This window comes from Candoia aspera, chromosome 1 (assembly GCF_035149785.1).
Source record: "Candoia aspera isolate rCanAsp1 chromosome 1, rCanAsp1.hap2, whole genome shotgun sequence".
Taxonomy (NCBI): domain Eukaryota; kingdom Metazoa; phylum Chordata; class Lepidosauria; order Squamata; family Boidae; genus Candoia; species Candoia aspera.
Window position 1 is genome coordinate 304,816,401 of NC_086153.1, and position 22,612 is coordinate 304,839,012.

The following is a 22,612-nucleotide window of genomic DNA, read 5'->3' on the forward strand; positions in this document are numbered from 1 at the left end:
ACCTTCTTTCAATCAGCATATCCAAAAATCACCATTTCACTTTTTTCCATTTTCAGCAAAAAGTCCATTAAAGTTTCCCAGTCTTTTATAAAAAGTACTTACTGTTTTCTACCTCACCAGGCAGGTCAATTTTGCCATTTCTGCATATTCTGCCATCTTTACAATCCAATCCTCCATTGTGGATGTTTCAGTATTTCTCTATCGTTGTGCATATAATAATATTGCTGCAGTCGCCATATATACAATCAATATTCCATAAGTCTTTTCTAATTGATTATCCATAAATCCCAATAAGAAAAGTTCTAGTTTCATCCTAATATTTATCTTTAAAATTCTCTGCATCATTACATGTATTTGTATCTAAAATTTTTGTGCCTTTTCGCAAGTCCCCAAGCATGGTCATTCTCATTATTTTCTAATGTGGCCTCATTGGTACAGAACAGCCTTCTCCAATCTAGACTGCAACTCCTAACATTTCCAGATCAAGACCATGATGACTGGGTTTTTTTGGCAGGGGCGGGGGTGACTGGGAATCCTGAGAGGTGCAGTCCTTGTACATCAGATTGGGGAAGGCTTTTATAGAGCAGCATTTCAGTGGAAGTTCATACTGTTTTATTACTTTTTTGAAGATGGATCCAACCATTTTATGTCACTTAGCTTTTGAAGCTGAACAGATATATCCCTTGTTTCATATCTACTTTGCCTTTCAATTTCTGCTTCTAGGATAAATAAGTATTTATGTTTTATTGTAAACCGCCCAGAGTCCCTCTTGGGAGATGGGCGGTGATAAATTTGATAGATAAATAAATAAACGAACAATAATATTGGTATTCTACGTACAGTAATTTGAATATCTATCTACATGAGTTTGCCACCTGTTCCCTACACCTCCCATTGGTGTTCCCATTTGTTGTATGTTTAAAGGGAACATACAACAAATGGGATACCTCCCATTGGTGTTCCCATATGTGGTATGTTTAAAGAGAAGAATATCTGGACTTTCCTCCAAATATCCCTTGGTCTTGGATATTTGCTTTTTTCTTGCATATCAACAGTAGAAAGAAGAAAGTAGATAAACCATTATTTATTTAATAGTGCCACTGCCTCTCTGAAAATATTACAGGATAAACCACAGTTTGAACATCAAAAAGTATTTTGATCTGCAAAAAGGAGCAAAACTGAAAACAGAATAAATTTGCCCCTCCTGGTTTTAAACTGAGGTACAGTGAGAAGAACTGTAAGTGCTCAGACCTGACTGGCAGATGCATCTTCTCACTGGATAGAGAGCGAGAATGTGATGTAATGCAGTGATTAAGAAGTTAAATCACGGCTGGGGAAACCATCAGCCATGGACATTCTCTGGATGGCTTTGGGCCAGCCGCAGTCTTTCAGTCTGCTTCACAGGATTGCTGTTGTAGTGATAAAATAAAGGGACAGACCCATATAAACTACCTTGCTTCTTGGAAAAAAACTGATATATAAATTTAACAAATAAATAAAAAATTCTCAGTGTGCAATGAAAGCTTGAAAACATAAAATATAAGATTACATGTGCTTTCTCATTCGTTTCTTCTCCTAAGGTGCCCAACAGAGGCAATAGTGCGGAATCATGTAATCTGCTCAGTACTTTTTGTCCCCTTTAACCCATTTCAAGGATTAAATGAGATAAGTTGGTGTCTGGCTAAAGAAAAAACATTTTTACTCACAAATGCTTCCTACAGGTAGTCTGTTTTCTCCTGTCCTAACAGTTGACTGTATTTGGTTTGGAAGATTTGTTCTTATTTTTGTAATATACAGTACTACTTGTAGGATGATGATGATGATGATGATGATGATGATGATGATGATGATGATAATGATGGAGCCTAGATCCAGTAACGTAATTTAATTTGGGGAGGGGGAAAGCTTGGAAAAAATAACATAGAACCATGCATCAGCTGAAATTTCTCATTTTTTTTTTCAGGGAAACAAGTACACTCTGTATAGTTTTTTTTCCCCCTAACATACCATATGTGGACATACCAATATTTTATCTTCATTCAAACAGTATATAAAGAAAGAGGTGATGTAATTGAACAAAAAAAAACTATGAAAAATTGACTTTGCACTCATGCACTCAAAAAGTTAACAGATATGCTATTTCCTTCTGTGGAAAAATATACCCTTGGTTCTAATATCTAGTATTGTCCCCTTTGGCAGAAGCAACCTCAAGCAGGAGTTTCCTAGAACTGTCTACCAGTCTCTGACATCAACCGGGAGGAATTTTTTCAGCTGTGTGATGTTTGAAAGGTTTCTTGTGTCCACAGTCTGTTTCAAATCAACCTACAGCATCTTTATGGGATTTCAATCCAGGCTTTTACTTTCCCATTCCAGGACACCCTCAAGTTCTTTTTTGTTTGTTTGCTTTCAGCCATTCCTTGGTGATTTTACTGGAATCTTTAGAGTCATTGTCACGTTGAAAGGTCCACTTTCAGTTGAACTTTAGTCTTATTGATAGATGGCCTCACATTATCCTCAAGTACCCTCTGGTACAATGAAGAATTCGTAGTAGATCCTGTGATGGTGAGCTGCCCAGGCCCTGATGCAGCAAAGCAGCCCCAACCATAACTTTTCCACCACCATGCTTTACAGATGGTATGAGGTCCTTCTGGTGAAATGCTTTCTTTGATTTTCACCATGCATGTCTTCTGGTACTATGGCCAAATAACTCTACATTTGCCTTGTCTGTCCAGAGCACATTGTTCCAGAAGTCCTAGTCTTTGTCTAGGTGTTCATGAGCAAACTTTAGTCTTGCCCTGGTGTTCTTACATATGAATAGCCCATATTCACTCTATTGGTGCAAACCAATATTAGGATACTTAGGTTAACAGGAGTGCTAGGTTCAGTTGTATGCATATGAACCAAAAAAATCCCAGCATGTTCATGGGATGCTTGATCTACACTTGATCACATCATGTGCCAAGTAGGAAATAGTGATTGGCAATAGTCAAGATTATGGAAACCTCTATTGCTTGCTTCTGGTCATATGCAAAATGGCAGGAGAGGAGATAGCAATTATTGCTTAACTTTTTCCCAGTCAATTTTTTTTCTGCAAATCCATATCACTCCCACTTGTCTAATTAAAAGATGGGAGAGGAATTAAACATTTGTTCTTCTTTGCAAATAGTATCTGTTCCCATTTTAAGGTGCTGTTGCCAGTGATTAAATGTGTCAGCTATCTAACATCTTGAACTAATAATGCAACTGTTGCTGTTCACAATAAAATCTTAATTTTTTTTAATGAGTCTGTTAGATGATTAATTAATTTATGATGTGATTTTGCTTTTGTTTTTTCCTGCTCTGGATTCAAGTGAATGGACTTTTTCCCTGCTCTGTAGAACAAGACAGCCAAATTCTCAAAAATATGAAATGTCAGTTTTTTCCCACAGGAACTGAACTGCTAAAGCACACAAATTCTCAGTTTCCATGTTTTTGTGCATGCAGCCATTTCAAGTTTGTTTTTTCTAGGTGAAACAACATCAGGAGTATAATCTCAGAGGGAAAAGAAACAACAGCAGAGCAGTCATTCTAACTGTAGGCAGAATTTTATTTATTTATTTATTTATTTATTTTATCTAATTTATCCCCGCCCATCTCCTCCCGTCGGAGGCCTCTGGGCGGTTTACAACAAGTGATTAAAACCATCACGATAGTACAAAAAATAAAATACAGTAAAAATACTATAAATTGAAATAAAAAATAAAGAATAAGAATTAGTGAGATGCCACAGGCCTAAGTAAATGTTAAAGATGGAAAAGGTATCTGCAGGGAGAAATAGGGGTAGAGATTTTCATGTAACTGAGTGGGGTAAAAAGACCAAGAATCAAACCTATATTTCTCCACAAAAGAGGGCATATTTAATCTGTTGGTTGCAATAAACTATCTGCAATCAGAACTTCCTCCTAAATTCAGGTTGAATTAAAGTTTAAAAAAAAATCCCCTTCTCACCCCTATGGGTGGTATGTGTCTTCTTCAATCTTGGGTCCTCTACCAGACATCATGGTAGTAGACAAAGACCAGAAGACAGTGGTGATGATAGATGTAGCAGTGCCAAGTGACAACAACATCAGGAAGAAGAAATTTGAGAAGCTGGACAAGTACCAGGGCCTAAAAGAGGAACTGAAGAGGATGTGGAAGGTAAAAGCCAAAGTGGTCCCAGTGGTGGTAGGAGTACTCGAGGCTGTGACTCCCAAGCTGGGAGGGTAGCTCCAACAGATCCCAGGCGCAACATCAGAGCTCTCTGTCCAGAAGAGTGAAGTGCCATGAACAGCTAAGATACTGCTCAGAACCCTCGAACTCCCAGGCCTCACCCATAAGGGTGAGAAGGGAATTTTTTTTAATATTGGCTACAATCATTTTATGTGATATCTTCCTTATATGTGTCTATATAATGTTATCCTACAAGATGGCAGTTTCTGGGAGAAACGTTTACAGTATGAAATTAGTGTATACATTATCTCAGCCATATACCAGCATATTTCAGTTGTACACCAACATATATCATAATAAAAATAATGTAAGAATAAATGAGGTAGATTGGCAGCTAGATTCAATAGCTTCTTATAGCTGAGGAAGTCCAAGTTTTTGGCTACAAGTGAGCTGTTACAGTAGATATGGTAATAATAATAATAATAATAATAATAATAATAATAATAATAATAATTTATGAAATTTATATGCTGCCTGACTCCCATCAACTCTGGGCAGTTGCAGGTACAATGTATGTGTTTCTTTCCTGCCTTTCATTACATGAGAGGTAGCAATCATGGTTGGCTGAAAGCTGTACAGGTAGTCCTTGCTTAACAACGGTAATTGGAATCAGCAACTCCATTGCTAAGCAACACAGTTGTAAAGTACAACATCACGTGACTGTGCCAACTTACAACAGCAGTTCCGTCACTTCTGGTTGCCATCATTAAGCAAATCCCACACAGTCGTTAAGTGTGACATGTTTGCCACTTGTGACTTCCTGCTGGCTCCCCCATTGACTTTGATTATCGGAAGCTGGCAGTGAAGGTCGCAAATGGCGATCACGTGACCACAGGACACCATAGCCATCGTAATTGCGAGTTGGTTGCCAAGCACCCGAATTGCAATCATGTGACTACAGGGATGCTGTGATGGCCACAACTACGAGAATGGGTTGTAAGTCTCTTCATTCAGTGCCATTGTAACTTTGGTTGCTGAACAAATGATCGTCAACTGAAGACTACCTGTACTTGTGCAGGAGCCTTAAAGGAAGATTGCTTTCACAGTAGCAAACAGTGTTTCAGCCCCATTTAAGCTATTAGTGCTTATAATTGCAGCAGTTTATCAATAATATTGATAGCAATGTTTATGTCCTTAAATTTACCATAACTGATAAATACAATAACAGAATGACAGTAAACAGATAAATGTCCTTTTAGGAAAAATATGAGATTTTTGTTTCTATCCTTTTTTTATAATAACTTTATTTTATTTTTAAAGTAAAGATAAAACACAAAAAGATAGAAAAAGATACCTATTTCCTAGAGGAACTGTACCTCCTTTACCTTTACTTCAGCATGAGGATAGAAAGCTCAGAAGTGCTGACTTTTTATACTGGCATGAGACTTTATTAATAAACCTTTGGTTGTTCTTTTGGACCTTAAGCATCATATCTACATGCCATAATGAGTTTGGTTCAAATTACACATTTATGCTCTGCTGACCCTAGCAAATGACTGAAAGATTCCAAGTAGGGTTATCACCCCATTTTCCACACATGCATCTACTAAAAGACAAACTAGCCTGGATGCTGCTTGTCAAGTTCACCGATTTATGAATGCAGTTACAGCAGCTTTCCCAAGAAATCACATGGCATGGCTAAAGGGTTGTTTTATTACAAGCAAGTTTAGTGGCCAGTAAGTCAGTTGATCAGATGGAAATGAGAATAAAAAACTTTAAATATATAAACATATTAAAACCTATCTGTCAATTTTCCTGCATTTACCAATCCAATTCTAGCTTTACGTTTCTTGCTGGTTTCCTCCCCAGCTAGCATTTTCTGCTGGAACATCCAATTGCAGAATTTATCACAAAGGTGTCTAGCATACAATTGACTTATTTATTTATTTTTCAAACTTCTATTACCGCCCATCTCCCCCAAGAAGGGGGGACTTATAATGCTTAATAAGCTAATTGGCCAGAAGTTAGCCAAGGAGGACTTAATGCCTTTTTTTTAAATGAAAGATGGTCTGTAGGAAATGGGCAGTATGGATAAATAAGAATACCAGCACAGAAGCACAGCACAGTTTAGATGTCTCAAAAATGTCTCAAAATATAAAATAAAAAATACATTAAAACATGGCACAGAACCCCCATCCTGCAGGCTGAATTGGTCTTGCCAGACAGGCCCTTCTATCTGGCTCATTAAAATCTTCCCAGTCTCTGAAGACTCATACTTAAAAACAGTAAGGGGATTGGGGAACTGGCTTACTTAGGCACTGCTACATCAAGCTGCTTGGAATATCTTGAAGTAGCTTTTCTTGATGACTTATTTTGCTCCTCCTCAGAAGATGAAGAGCAAAAGAATCTGCTCTGATTAAGGCGAACACCTCATTTGATTTCCGGTCCACAATTTAGAAAACTGTTTACCCAGATATGTACATCTGTTTGCATACAAATATGAATTCTATGTCCCTGTACACACAATATGTTGAGAGTATTTGGGAGAATAGCCATGACCATTTCTCATTCTGACTACATCTGTTTTGTTTCAACTATCTATGCATCAGAAATAGAAAGTTAAAGAGATTACAAAACATTTTTGAGATGTATTAATAATCTATACAGACAGAAAACTCTGATATTGTATTAACAAACTGGAGCTAACTTTATGACAAGAGCTATGCAACAGACAAGAATCTGAAACTCTGCACAGTGGAAATTGGAAATGGAATGAATAATACGTGCACTTGGTAACTAATGTTAACAGATACAGTAAAATACTCTAAAAGGCAAATGATATCTGAATTAAGTGTATTATTAATTTAATATGATTTTGCTGCTCTTCATCTCCAGAATGACTCTGGGCAATGCCAAAATAGAATTAAATAATTAAGTGATAAGTGATATTTGCAAGAAGAGCATGCTTTTAACTTATACAAAAGCAGCATAAATCTGTTTAAAATAATGGAATCAATATATGTAATTAGAAGAATTAGAACCAGTTGATACTACCCTATTTAGGTTGCATTCTGCCCTCTACCATTACTTTAATCTGTGGATATGAAGTAAAGGCAATCATATGTTCTTCCAATTTTTTACTACATATGCAGCACCTTATCTAGCACACTTTTAAATAAAACCTTTGCAAATATGTGCTGTCCTGAAATAACAGCCTTCCACCAATAGCATTACACATTACGGCACTAAGCTCAACAATCAGCTCTTCCATTTGCAGATTGACTAGGCTGAATATGTTATTAAGTGTGTGTGTTATTAACGTACAGGTAGTCCTCCCTTAACAACCACAACAGGGACTGGAAAATTGGTTAAGTGATACGGTCGTTAAGTGAGACTACATGACTGGACCCAATTTTACGACTATTTTTACAATGGTCGTTAATCACGGGTTGTTAAGCAATTCCAGTTTCCCCAATGGGCGTTTTTTATTTATTTATTTATCAAATTTGTCACCACCCATCTCCTCCAACCGGATGGACTCTGGGCAGTTTACAACACAGAATAAATATACAGTAAAAACCCAAATACACGATAAAATTCCAATAAAATCCCATTAAAACCAAAACAATTTCGTAACTACCCCAGCTCATAAAATCCAGATGGCTATGATTTCTTCAACCATCGTGTAGGAGGGGCACTTCAAGGCACCAGCCAACCCCAAGTATGTCGATTCTCCTCCCTGCCCCAAGCCCGGTGGCAGAGCCAGGTCTTCAACTTCCTCCAGAAGGCTAGAAGCGATGGGGCTAATCTTACCTCCGGGGGCAAGATGTTCCAAAAGGCAGGCACTACTGCTGAGAAGGCCTGCCTCCTGGACCCCGCCAGATGAAATTCTCTTATTGACGGGATCTGCAGCATGCCCTGTCTGCATGAGCAGGTGGGATAGGCTGATGATACGGGGAAGAGGCGGTCCCTCAGGTAACCAGGTCCCATGCCATGTAGGGCTTTAAAGGTTATCACCAACACCTTGAATTGGACCCGGAAGCAAACTGGTATCCAATGCAGCTCACGTAGCAAAGGTGTGTGTGCCCTTCTAGAGGCGCCAAAACTAGCCCGCGTGGCTGCATTCTGGACCAGCTGAAGCTTCCAGATACTCTTCGAGGGTAGCCCCATGTAGAGCGCATTGCAGTAGTCTATATGGGAGATAACAAGGGCATGAGTGACCGTCCGAAGGGCTTTTCGATCCAGGAAAGGGCGCAACTGGTGCATACCACGAAGCTGTGCAAACGACCTTCCAGCCACGGCTGCCACCTGTTCTTCCAGCAGGAGCCGTGAGTCCATGAGGACTCCCAGATTATGCACTGGGTCTGTCTGGGGCAGTGCAACCCCATCCAGAACTAAAGATGACAAAGTCCTGGATACAGAGGAACCCTTAACCCACAGCCACTCCGTCTTGCCAGGGTTCAGCCGAAGCCTGTTGTTCCCCATCCAGACCCCTACAGCCCCCAGGCACCAAGAGAGGGCAGTCACAGCATCACTTACCTCACCCGGGATGGAGATATACAATTGAGTATCATTGGCATACTGATGATACCTCATCCCGTGGTGACAGATGATCTCGCCCAGCAGTTTCATGTAGATGTTAAATAGGAGAGGAGAGAGGACCGAACCCTGCGGCACCCCACAAAGGAGAGGACGAGGGTCGGATCTCTCCCCCCCATCACCACCGACTGGGACCGGCCCTGGAGGAAGGAGGTGAACCAGCTCAAAACTACGCTGCCCACCCCCAACTCCCTAAGCTGACCCAAAAGGATACCATGGTCGATGGTATCGAAAGCCGCTGAGAGGTCAAGAAAAGTGATGGATGCACTACCCCCATCCCGCTCCCACCAGAGATCATCCACAAGTGCGACCAATGCTGTTTCTGTCCCATATCCTGTCCTGAAGCCTGACTGAAAGGGGTCTAGATAATCTGTTTCCTCCAGAATCCTCGAGTTGTAATGCCACCACTTTCTCAACCACTTTCCCCAAAAAGGGGAGGTGGGAGACTGGATGAAAATTATCCAGTACAGTAGGGTCCAACGATGGTTTCTTGAGGAGGGGTTGTACCAGCGCCTCCTTAAAGGCAGCTGGAAACACCCCCTCCCTCAAGGATGTATTAACCATCGTCTGGACCCAACCACATGTCACCTCCCAAGCTGCTTTCACCAGCCAGGAGGGACATGGATCTAATTGGCAAGTGGTGGCATTTACTGTCTGGAGGATCCTGTCCACTTCCTCAGGTCCAACAAGATCAAACTGTTCCCAGATAGCATGATAAGTACGATCCCTTGGTATCGCCACAGACCCTGCGTCACACTTGGAATCTAGTGTAGAGCGGATCCCAGCGATTTTGTCTTGCAGATGCTCCGAAAACTCCTCTGCATGGCCCTGTAGGTGGGTCACTGCACCCACCTTCCCCAAAAGGGATTGAGTGATTTTAAATAGGGCCATTGGGTGGCATTCTGCAGATGCAATAAGAGCGGAGAAGTATTGATGCTTCGCCGCTTTTATCGCCACCAGGTAGGCCTTAATAGCGGCTCTAACCAGTGTTCGGTCAGATTCGGTCTTTGTCTTCCTCCAGCGGTGCTCTAGACATCTCTTAGTCCTTTTCAAAACCCTCAGCTCCTCTGTAAACCACGGTGAGCATCGAGTATGATGAGGCAAGAGAGGTCGCACAGGGGTGATCCTCTCCAAGGCCCCAGCCGCCTCCCTATTCCAGGTGGTGGCCAGGGCCTCCACTGGACCGTGCAGCAGATCCCCGGGTATAACCCCCAGATCCCTCTGAAACCCTACTGGGTCCATCAGTCACCGGGGGCGGACCAATCGAATGGGTCCTGCCTCCCTGCGGGGTGGTGGTGGCATAAGAGAATCTCAAGGCCACCAGGGCGTGATCTGACCATGACAATGGGGATAGCTGTAACTCTCCCCTCAGGTCACATTGCCACTGCTCCGACAAGAAAACTAAATCCAGCCAGTTTCTCGAGTTGGGTCATGAATAATCTGAGTCAGGCCCATGGCTGCCATGGTAGCCATGAATTCACGAGCTGCCTCAGAGGCCCGCCCCAGGGAAGGCAGGTTGAAGTCCCCCAGAACCATAAGCCTGGGGAACTCCACTGCCAACCCTGAGATGGCCTCCAGCAGCTCAGGCAGGGAGGTTGCCACGCAGCAGGGAGGCTGGTACAGCAGCAACACTCCCAACTGCTCTTGTGCACCCAACTTGAAAAACAGGGTCTCACAACCGGCCACATGTGGGGCAGAGTCCCTGAAGGCCACCAGAGACTCCCGGATGACAACTGCCACCCCTCCCCCCCTGCCCTGGAGTCTCGGCTGGTGCCATACCGTAAACCCGGCCTGGCACATTTCCGAAAGGGGCACCCCCACCTTCAGGGCCCAGCCAGGTTTCAGTAATACATGCCAGGTCTGCCCCCTCCTCAGTGATCAAGTAACTTATGAGGGGGGCTTTGTTGTTAATAGACCTGGCATTAAGTAGCAACAGCCGAAGACCAGGGCCCCTGTGGGTCTGCTGATCAGGGACCTGGGTCTAAGCGCAGAGGGCCGGAACACACCACCGGGGGCGTCTTCCCCAAAGATGGCCCGCCCTCCGGCTCCCGCCATAACATCCCCTACCCGTCACCACCTCAATAGTATGGCCCGCCCTGCAGCCCCCAGAGACTCCAAATCCACCTAGCCCCATTCCAGCACTTCCGGAGTCTCCCGCTTGAAGTAGAGGTCCCTCCATCCACTCACACACCCTCACACACACACAGTTACCCACAGGGCAATGGCAAGCCCTCTGGCACACCAGCTCGTGCTCTTGGTGCCATCTGGGCCCAGCCATCACCCACCCATTCATTCTTCAATCACACTGCTCCCTGTTCGGCCTTTCTCACCGGTCGGCCAGGGGCATCTCATTCGCTCCCCCTCACCTCCTGCCTCTCACTCAGGAGGTGAGTGCTCTCCCACACCATCAGACACTTCCTGACTCCCCCCCTCGTCTCTCACCCCAGGAGGGAGTCCTCATTCACACTGGAGGGGCCCCAACAGCTGTCCACCGCTTCCAGGCAGGTAGGGAGTGGATGGCCCAGATCTCCTTGCCCAGCTCCCTCCATGTCCTAGAAACCAGCAAAAAAAAAGGTCACAAATTGTGATCACATGCCCGCAACTACACGCTGCTGCAAATGGTCATAAATGTGAGCCAGCTGCCAAGTGCCTGAATTGTGATCACATGACTATGGGTGTGGTCCGATGGTTTGGGACAGTCATAAGTGTGAATACAGGACATAAAGCACTTTTTCCAAGGCTGTCATTAACTTTGGACTGTTGTTAGGCAAATGGTTATTAAGCAAGGACTACCTGTATACTTAGTATGGTTTGATTGTATTTATTTTTTAATATATTTATTTTCTTATGTGGGATGTTTTGTGTAACTTTTACTGAATGTTTTTACCATAGATGCTTTAATGTTACCTACTGTGGATGTTTTATCTGCATAACTTTTTACCCTTGGGACTCCTATTTGGTGGTATAGTAAAGGTAAAGGTTTCCCTTGACATTAAGTCCAGTCGTGTCCGCCTCTAGGGGGCGGTGCTCATCTCCATTTCAAAGCCGAAGAGCTGGTGTTTGTCCGAAGACACTTCCTCTGTGGTCATGTGGCCGGCATGACTAAACGGAATGCCGTTACCTGCCCGCCAAAGCGATACCTATTAATCTACTCACATTTGCATGTTTTCGAACTGCTAGGCTGGCAGGTGATTTGGTGGTATACAAATATACAAATAAATAAAATGTAGTATGCTTTGGCTTAGGGTGATGAATGCCCTATCATTGTGGTTTGTAAATATTATAGCAAGAATAGGCAACCTTTGGGTTACTGAGGACTATGATTTTTATGTTGCCCAGTTGCTTAAGTTTAGAGTGGATGTGGTGACATAACTACATTGCTGGTGGGGGTGGGGTAAACATTTCAATCCATTTTCTGCTTGGGGTTTTTGAGGTACTGTATATGAGGGAAGTAGAGATTATTAAACTGTGATACATGCTTTATCTTACTGAAACTTAACAAAAATATTTCCTTTCATTTTCTACTGAAAATCAGAGGGAAATCATGCTACTGTTATCTGATGGTTTGCCCCTGACTTTTAAGAGTGATTGACTCTTGGAGCCTCTAATTCTAATGCCAAAAGGCAGGGTAACTGATTTCACAGGTGCTAGCTGTGATTTCTCCCTTTCCTGCCTGAGTAATGAAGGTGGTATTTTGCTGGTATGCCTAATCTCCATAATTCGATATGAATATAAGAATATTCAATCTGTCTGATTGCTTTCAAAGAAAAAAAACTGGTATTCCTGAGAAAATGCAGCAGACAAGAACAAAATTCTGACATGAGAACTTTGTCAACTTAATCACAGTCTATTTGGGATTTGTAAAACGCTAACTCAGTTGAATGAAGTAAACACCCAGCTGGCATAATTGGAATGCAATTATATCAGCATCACTGCATTTTTGTCAAGCAGAAACAGCGTATGACTACGGAGTCATTTAATTTGATTTTTGAGAAATAAAAGAACCAACTGTAAATTAGCTGCATTTTACCTTCACAAATTCAAGTAGAAATATTCCATTACTGAAACAGTTACATCTTGACTTTATTTTTGGACTTCTAAATTTTCCCCTTCTAATTCCATTCTACAATAAATTTGTCACTTGACATTCAAGAAATCCTAGTCTGAATGCTAGACTTTAACCAGGACAATTAAGGTTCAAATTCCCATATCCCTACAAAGCTTAATGGATAACCTTGAACTGGTTGCTATTTATAAACTTACCCTACCTCAAAAGCTCTATATAGTTTAGCACACAAAATAGTAGATGTGGGCATTAAAACAATAGGTGTACTTTAAAATAGATGTACTTTAAAATATCCAAGAAACTTGTGGTTCAAAAGGAAAGAGAGTGGTTTCAATGTTTCTCAGGCAGTCCCCCCTTTCGGGGGGGAGATGGATGGTGGTAGAAATTTGAGAAATAAATAAATCATCTATGCCAAGGACATGATTTTTATATGTTTTATAAGATCTTAATGAACTTCAGCAAATGCAAGCATCCCACAAGTTAGGAAATATTTCCTATTGCTTGTTTTGAGTCTACTCTAAGCATTTTAAATGGTGTGGGGTGGTGGGGAAGCAATGATTATCTTTGGACAGGATGCTTGCTGATTGTGTTTATAAGCATACCTTTAAGAAGCATCAAAACAGCTCATTTGTTAAGCCATTTATTGCCTGCACTGCATAAGACCTCTTCAATAGAAGAAATGTATCAAGTTTGATTTAGCTTAGTTTCTTGTTTTCCCAGCTACAAGATTTGTCAGTAATATTTACATATAGGTCTGCATTTTTTCTGAAGAGCCTGCACAAAATTTTAGACAAAATTTCATCCTCATACATTTCTTCTATTTCTTCTATGTCCTTTAATGTATACCTTTTCATTCACATATAGATATATACACACAGACATACATACATATGTATTGTATAAGCTTTCCATAATAAGACATATTCTGTCATATATTCTTTTTTAAGTTGCAGACTGCATTGCATTAGTTGCATGATTATAGATATTGCATAACTATGTTCTTGTTCAAAAATAAGTTATGGAAGTGTTCACCTGTTTGTAAAAGAGAGTAAAAGAAGTTAGGATTTTAAAAAAAAATACTTTATCGGCACTGTACAAGGGTTTTGCCTTATTTAAATACAGTACTTCTAATATTATGAAAGATATCTTAGGAGAACACAGTTCATTGCCTTACACTGATACCAGTTTGATGCTAAAATAGTCTATCCTCCACCAAAAGTAATGTTATTTTATTTATTATTTATTACTGAGATTTCTGTGCCGTTGTACTCCAGACAGCGTTGAACATAATGAAGAGTAATAAAGAGATAGACCTCCATAGGATTGCTGGGTCTGGGGAAGTAACTTGAGATGTTTCCAATTGTTTTTTATTTTATTGTACAATTTGATTAAAAAATTCCAAATGTTTATCAAGAGACATTAATACATTAATATCAGCAAATATACTCTGTTTGGCATCATTACCCACCACTCTTGCTGTTGTAATACAAACAGGATTCTTCGTCTGAAAGACAACACATACGGGTTCAAAATAGGCTTTCCTAACCCCTCTTTGGGATAATGGCCACATTTGGAAATTTGAGAACATTGCAAGTGCTTGCACAAAATGACTGCTGGGAAACTTGTAAGTTCATCAAGTAGTTTCTATGGAGAAGTAATCAGATACAAAGCACTGATTTACCAAAATATTGTCTTGTACCATAGTTATCCCCTTTCTTCCACTTTATTGCATGACATTCCCTATAAATCACTGCTTATTTTTTCCTTTTTCTGATATGTGGGCACACTTTGAAGCAAATTACTGAGATACAAACATACATCATCCTTATTTCTTAAGAAAGCTTCTGGGAACCACACTAATTTTTTTGAAACATAGATGTAAAATGGTGCATTATTTGAAAGCATGTCAGTTTTTAAAATGTATACAGTAAAATGAGACAAGGAATCTAGTGGGTGCCAGGAGGTTTTGTACATGGATTCATATCTTCTGGGTGTCATAATGAGTGTCCCAGACCTAATGATCTGCTAGCTTTGTGAAATGGAAGAAGGCATTATTTAAACAATTATTACATGAATTGGGATCTGTGAAAAATAAAGGGAATCTGCCCCTATTAATCTGCCAATTCCTCCCTAAACTATAAATTTTCAGATACACAAAATATAGAATACCAATATAGACTTCTGCTTCTGCAACAAGATGGTCTTAGTTTTATAAAATCCAGGGCCAATTGCTTCTGACTTCAGATGTAAGAATTCAGGACAGAAACCACATTTTGAGATAAAATTATTAATTAATTTTTAAAATTAATTTTAATAATAAATTAATTATTAAAAGATAAATTAATTATCTTTTTTTAAGGCCACAATTTTTAATTATTCAAGAAACGAAAATGTAAGACAAGAGATGGATAAAAGTTGGGGAAGGAACTGATATTTAACCGCAAGGATCCCAAAGGAGCAATCAAATATCTTTCTAAAAAATCAGTTGAGGCATAAACTGCAATACAAACTGAAGTAGAATCATAGAATAAATGCAACCTAAATCTATTTTTAAAAAACTCAATTGAAGACTAAGACTGCAAAACTAAACTTGCCAGTAGTAAACATAGCTGAAATCAATGAACACAAATGGTTTGGACTGGCACTTGATTCATTTCAATTCACATTTATATACTGTTTTAGCCCTAATATGTTTTTTGAAAGGGTGAAGAAAATCAGACAGGATTTGTTTGCTGTAGTTTAAGGAGATAGACTATTAATTTGAAAAAACATCACAGAAGGAAGCAATGGTAAAACACTTTCATATGCTTAGAAAATGGCATGGATACAGCTTGACTTGAGAGGATCTTTATCTTTTTAAGGAAAAGTAAAAGGAATCATTTAGATACATATACCACTTTAAATCTTTTAAGTTTAAATGGAATCGGTGCAGTAGTGTAATAGATAAGGTGTTGGACTCGGGTTCAAGTCCTCTCTCAGCTATGGGTTACCTGGGAAACATTGGGCTAGCCCCTCTCTCTCAGCCCAGTCTATTACACAATGTTGTTATTGTGGGGTAAAATTAGAGGAGACAATGCTATATATCATACCTTGAGTTCCTGGTAGAAAAATGGGATTAAAAATCAAGCAATGAAACTAAAAGAGGTATGTGGTCCTTTAAAACACATGCTCTGTAATGCATGTGTTAATCTTTAAGGCAGTGCTGTGTGCTCTCTCAGGACTTTAACATGGCCGCCGCTTTGAAAAGACAATGTGGTCCAAATAATTTTTTTGCTGTCACTTAGTCTTTGGCAACTGTAGACCTCACTCTCTGGCTGTGGAGCTGGTACTAAATGCTATAGATGTTTCCTCTACATTCTCCAGATAGTTCCTTTTATGGATTCCCTTTGTTCTTTTCTGCTCTTCCTCTCCCCAGTCTTCAGTTACTCACTTCTGAATGTCATTACCTCTGGACACTTAATCTGGCTGGACCTTCTTTTTTCAGTCTTATTTGAGCCATGACAGTCCCATCACTCTCTCAAGCTCGTGCACACTGGTGTAGTGATAGCGATGAGAAGCTTGTAAGGTGAAGGTGAAAGGTCCCCTGTGCAAGCACCGAGTCATATCTGACCCTTTGGGGGGATGCCACTTTCACAACATTTTCTTGGCAGACTATGGCAGGGTGGTTTGCCATTGCCTTCCCCAGTCATCACCTTCCCCAGCAAGCTGGGTGCTCATTTTACCAACCTCAGAAGGATGGAAGGCTGAGTCAACCTGAGCCGGCTACCCGAGAACCCAGCTGCCGCTGGGATCAAAGCCAGTTCGTGGGGAGAGTTTCGGTTGCAATACTGCCGCCTACCCCTCTGCACCACACAAGGCCGTTGAGAAGCTGGTAAGGAATAAGGATAATGCTTGTGAAGCACTATAAAGTTTTACACAAATGCATATTATTACTATCGTTCTAATATACTACTGATAGACAACTCTGATGAGATACTGACATTTTATATGCCACATCTTGCAACATCTTGTTGCTCAGAAATCTTGTTTACATAACATTTTCTTATTTTATCTTCCAGGATTCGGCACAACCACACCAACTACCAGAACAGGCAAACTTTTTCTGATATTTTATGGCCTCATTGGCTGTGCAGGGACCATATTATTCTTCAACTTATTCCTGGAGCGTCTGATCACAATCATAACATGTGTTATGAAGTCTTACCATAAGAAGCAACTAAAGCGAAAAGGTACACATCCTGGAAACGTCCAGCAGGCTGTTGGGAATGATGAACTGGGCAGCTTAGCTGGATGGAAGCCCTCTGTGTATTATGTCATGCTTATCTTGTGCCTGGCATCAGTCATTATTTCCTGTAGTGCCTCTGCTATGTACTCAGCAACAGAAGGATGGAGTTATGTTGACTCCCTCTATTTTTGCTTTGTGGCCTTCAGTACTATTGGTTTTGGTGACCTGGTGAGTGGTCGGAATACATACTACAAAAATCAGCAGCTTTACCAGTTTGGCAATTGTGTCTTTATACTCATGGGGGTATGTTGTATCTATTCCTTATTTAATGTGATCTCCATTGTCATCAAACAATTCTTAAACTGGATATTAAAGAAAATGGGCAACACATGCCATAAGTGCCGAAGAAAACTCTTCAGGTCACGGAGGAATGTTGTGATGCCAGGGACTGTGCGGAGCCAGCGCAACATATCAATTGAGTCAGATGGTGTCCTTGAGAGTGACACAGAAGGACACAGAATATCTGGTGAAATGATCTCCATGAAAGACCTCTTAGCCTCTAACAAAGTATCACTTGCCATCATGCAAAAACAGTTGTCTGAAATTCCCTCTTGTCATGGACCACCAGGTCCAACTTCTATACACAATGGATTTGCAGGTAGTGTAGGTGCTTTGGGAATTATGAACAACAGGTTGGCAGAGACAAGTACTGATTGGTAAACATTCACATGGGAAAATGTCAGTAAGTGTGGGAAGATAAGGATCAAATCACAGAGACAGAGCTAACCAAGCAAGGTGCTTTTCAGAAGAGCAATCCCTAGTTTTGTGGCTGGCAGTTAATATGTGTTGCATTTCGCACATAACGGTCTGTTTTTGCTCGGTAGCCCCTGTTGAAGAAGATTCCAATGGTATCATTTCATGTAGCCACACTTAAAAGCTTCAGCAATATGTGTCAAAGGCATAAGAAAGTAACTGAACAAAACTCCCAACAGGCTAATTGCTTCATTAGTAATTTAGTCTTACAAGCTGCTGTGCTAACATATCAGCTCATCAGATTCAGCACAGCATACAAGTGCTGACATGAGAAAGACTTGGCTCCTTGAGCCAGCATGGGACCTTCCCCATCCTACATCATTGTAACAGCTGCTGCAACTGATTGCTTACCCTGTTTGTCATCCTTCATTTGATTAACTGCTTCTCTATCCTTATTGTTTTAGCCCAAGGTTCTAGCATAGCAGTCAAGAGGGTTGTGCAGCAGAGTAGAAGCCCCTATGTCAAATTTGTTTTTACATTAAATGGCATGTACAAACCACTATTTGCTCTGTATCAGTTAGAAGCCTACTCATGGGATCAACTAGCAGACTGTGAAATTAATTTCCCTTTCAACTAACAAAAAATTTATTCAAAAGGCCAAGCTATTATTATTTTAATTTATGTCACTGGGAAACAGTTGTTCTTTGAATTTCCTTTTTCAGATTTATCTCTAAAGATTATATGTTTTCTGGCATAAATGTAAACATTTAAATACTAATCCCAACCCAGAGATGCTGTGCATCACAAAGTATGCCACAGAAGAATATCAGGAAGTGCAGTCAACAATCAACACGGATCAGAGAACGAGATCTAATCAATGCTCAGCAACAGACATTTGCTTTTGAGTTTACATGTGAAAAGTTATTCACTGCTTATTCAGATATTTGTAGCTTTGACAGGGTAGTGTGCTTCTGTGTGATGAAAGCCTTGTGCATTTTGAGGTGGAAGAGGGGATCTCCTTCATCTGCCAAGATTATTTGTTATTCTGCACACATCAGAATTCTGCACTGTGTAGTGTGTTTGCAAGATTTAATCAGTACATTGATACAGAATGGCATCTTGGTGCATAAAACCTTTGTTTTGCCCATATTATCAGGATCAGGTACATAATCTCTAATGGCAAAGTTCTGCCATTAGAAATAGTGAAATAAAGTTAGGTTAAACCGAATAGAACGATAAAATACCTTAACTTCCAAAATGTGTCTGCTAATCTCCAATTACAAAGCCTGATCTATATACTGTATATTATTATCACTGATAGATTGATCCCTTTGAAAAAGTTGCTATCCAACAGCAATTGCCTGCAAAGGGGATAATAAAATAAAAAACCTGGGAATGTGACCCAGGTGCCAGTACATACCAAAATCAATTAATAATCAGTCCAAATTATAGTATGTCAACGAGAGAGAGAGAGAAGGAGAGATGGATGACGACACTGGAATTTGTTTAGGCACTTTGTTTACAGCTTTAGGTGTTCTTAAACAGGATATTTTCATATGAAAGAGGAAGAACCAATGGAGCTCTTTGAGAATCGGTATGGCCTCTTTTATTAAATAGTTTCATTAATAAGGATGTGAGAATTTTTTATTGGAACTGGATTCCAACTTAAAAGGTGTTGCAACTTCTGAAAGAATTCAGAAATTATGCTGAACTAATTAGATGACCTTAGACAGTGAAGTGATAAAAATGGAATGAAATTCAGCATTGCAAAATGTAAGGCCATGTATTTAAAAGCAAACAATAAAAGATGTTTGTAATTTGTTGCAGAGTTATTTTCTAAACGCAATGAGTAGGGGAAGAGAATTCAGGCTATTGGTTGAACTCAGAGCTAATGTTAAACTACAGATAAAATATTTCAAAGTAATAGGTGAGATATTTCTAGAAGCTGTAGAAAAAATAGGTACCTTTGCATATAGTCCTTCTGAGATTGTGTTCTGCATAATATGTCTGTTTTAGTTACTCAAAAAAGGAAAACAGGTTGCAAAACAGTGAACAGAACAGCAACAGAAATAATGACTAGAATGGAAATACTATGAATGAAGGATAGGAGAGATTTAGGTTAGGAAAAATAACAAAATTTGTTGACAATATATTCATAATTAATGAACGTAAATGTATATAGAAACTTAGATGGGCTCTGAGTCACATGTACCTTAATTTAATACAGAGTTCTTCAAACTGTTGTATATCAGATAAAAAGATTTTAAACTGTAGAAATATAATGTAATAGGGGTCAAAATGGTTTTTGGTACATATGTACTGAACATTTTAATTTATTATTCCATGCATCCCTGTAATCTTGAACTTCTAATTTAGTATATTCTAACAAACATAATTATATATTGCTAATTACTATTTCATATAGAACATGTTAAATTCTATAGTGTTAAAAGAGTCTCTGAGGCTCTTAGGCCTGTTGGCCAATACTGAAACAGTAATGTTTTAAGATAATGCTACTCTGCATTTTTGGCATATAATACTTATATCTGATCCTATTAATTGTTCTAAAATATACACTCCACCCAGGTTCTACAACAATTTATTTCATTGATTAAATACTGTTTACAATAGTCTAATGAACTTAAATTGACTACTATTAGCAGAGGGTGAAAGTGCTCAGTTATAACAACAAAGATGTGCCCTGGATCTGATTGTGGAACAGATCATGAATTACTCATGCAATTCTAAGTTAAGCCATAGTGGAAGAAGAAAGCCACTCAGTGTCTGCAGTATGATCTTGAGCAGATACACACCATTTTCAAGGAGAACATCAGGGATTGCTTCGAAGTCCTGAACCTCATTCATAGGGAACCAGAGGAATTGTGAATGAACTTAAAGAAATGTAAGATTAATGTGAAAACAGCCTGCCAGAGAGTAAACATCAATCTGGATGTCAGAACAAACTGTGGAAACTGCCAAGAAGAAAAGAAAGCCAAAGCCAAGAAAGACAAAGATCTCAGAAAGGAACTTAACAAAGAATTTCAGAGACCTGCTAGAAGAGACAAGAAGCAGAATTACAACATCTGTAAACACATCGAAGATGGAAAAAAGCACAAAAAACAAAATATTCCAAAAGATCTGTGAACTCAGGAGGAGGTGTCATGTTCACCGTTTCAACGTTCTGTTAACATCGTAACGTTTCACATGTCACAGCTCAGATCCGTGTATTGCGGGCTTGCAGGCTTGCTGGTATTTTTCCGTTTCTCTTTGTTTCTTATCTTGCTGCTTAGGAATGTATGTTTGGGTTTGTAACTCTGTTCAAGGTTGCTTTCTCAGGCCGATGTGGGTAACGGTTGCTAGCACCTGGGAGGGGGTGGTTGCTAAGAGGGGATAGGGGCGGGATTGGTTTGGAAGCAAGGGTTTTTAGTTTGTATTTGGCGCGCTTTTGCTCATTCTCAGCTTTCTCTGTATTTGCACACTATTCTTATAATAAATCAGTTATCTTTAAGCTCTGGCTTGTGAGACTGAGTATTTTGGAGTAGGCAACCATTACATAAAGCTGAGAATCATAAATATATTTTCCGCTAGCCCCATCCAAGTCTTTGGTGAAGGGGAGCGCTAGCGATGACAGAACCCGGGCTGCGAGAGAGTGAAGGGAGCGAAGAAGAACCCAATACCACGAAGGCTATGGTGACCCCGAGCTCCCGAGCTCAGAGGGCAGCCCGCCGGGATAAGCGGGGTATCCAGATGGAAGACCGAGGTTCACCGTCTGAAGTGAGGGGCGCTACAGGGGGTGGCTATCGAACCGGGGGGGAAGAAGACTCCGAGGTCGAATCGCCACAAGCATCCTGGGAACCGGAGATTCCATTGTCACCTACGGTTTTGGTGACCACGGGGCCCTTGGAAGAACCGGTCACCCCTGCCTGCATGAAAGCACTAGAGGAGAAAATCGAATCTCTGGTGACCATGTTAAAGGAAAACCCCAGAGGGTCGGGGTCCCTGCGAGAGGGTCCGGAAGAAATTCCAACCCGACAGCCCAACCCGGCGGCGAGATCCCCATCGCCCAGGGGAAGAAGTAGGACTCAGGTTCTCCGGCAATCGAAGGGAAAAGTGTCGGGAGTGACCAGGGAAGGGTCACAGATGGTGGGCAGGCGTTCATTGGCATTTGCGGAAACCCCTGAGCCGAAAGAGTCGACAAGAACCCCTCCACCTTTTATGGTAAAGTTTGATGGTGATCCCACGAAGTTGTCCTTCTTTATCACTAACGCTAGGAACTATATGGAGGACTGGGGGCGAAGTTTTCGCTCAGAACATGGCAAAATTAATGCCATTGCCAACAAGCTAAAGGGGATGGCAGCGGATTGGTATGTCCAATTATGCCAAGCCAAAGCCACGGAGTTAGAAGACTTTGAGGAGTTCCTGTGGGCGTTAAAACAGCACTTTGAAGATCCCTTGGCACAGGAACGAGCGAAACGGGCGCTGAAGAAACTTTCCCAGGGGTCTCTCTCAGTCGCGGACTACGCCTTAGAGTTCAAAGCCCTGGCCAGTAAGGTGGAGGACTGGTCCCAGTCAACTCTAGTGGAAATGTTCAAACAGGGACTGGAGACGGAGGTCCTCCGATGGGCTTTGGGACGTGATGATCCGAAAACATATGGGTGGATTCAGCTGGCAGGCAGTGCTGAAAACGCCCTAGAGACTTTCGCACGTAACAAGGAATTGAAGCAAGGGAAGGCAGGTAAAAGTGCCCGTGCCCCAGGGTTCTCAACTCGCCCCAAACCGAA

The 22,612-nt window shown here is 40.8% G+C and overlaps 1 protein-coding gene across 1 annotated transcript in view; it reads left to right on the forward strand.

Moving 5' to 3' along the window:
• KCNK13 (potassium two pore domain channel subfamily K member 13) overlaps positions 1 to 17,798 on the forward strand; it is a 39,960-nt gene extending 22,162 nt beyond the window's left edge. The window contains exon 2 of the mRNA XM_063288982.1: positions 16,912 to 17,798. Within this exon, the coding sequence (XP_063145052.1) occupies positions 16,912 to 17,798 (887 nt within the window). The remainder of the gene's footprint in view (positions 1 to 16,911) is intronic.
• The last annotated feature ends 4,814 nt before the right edge of the window (positions 17,799 to 22,612 follow it).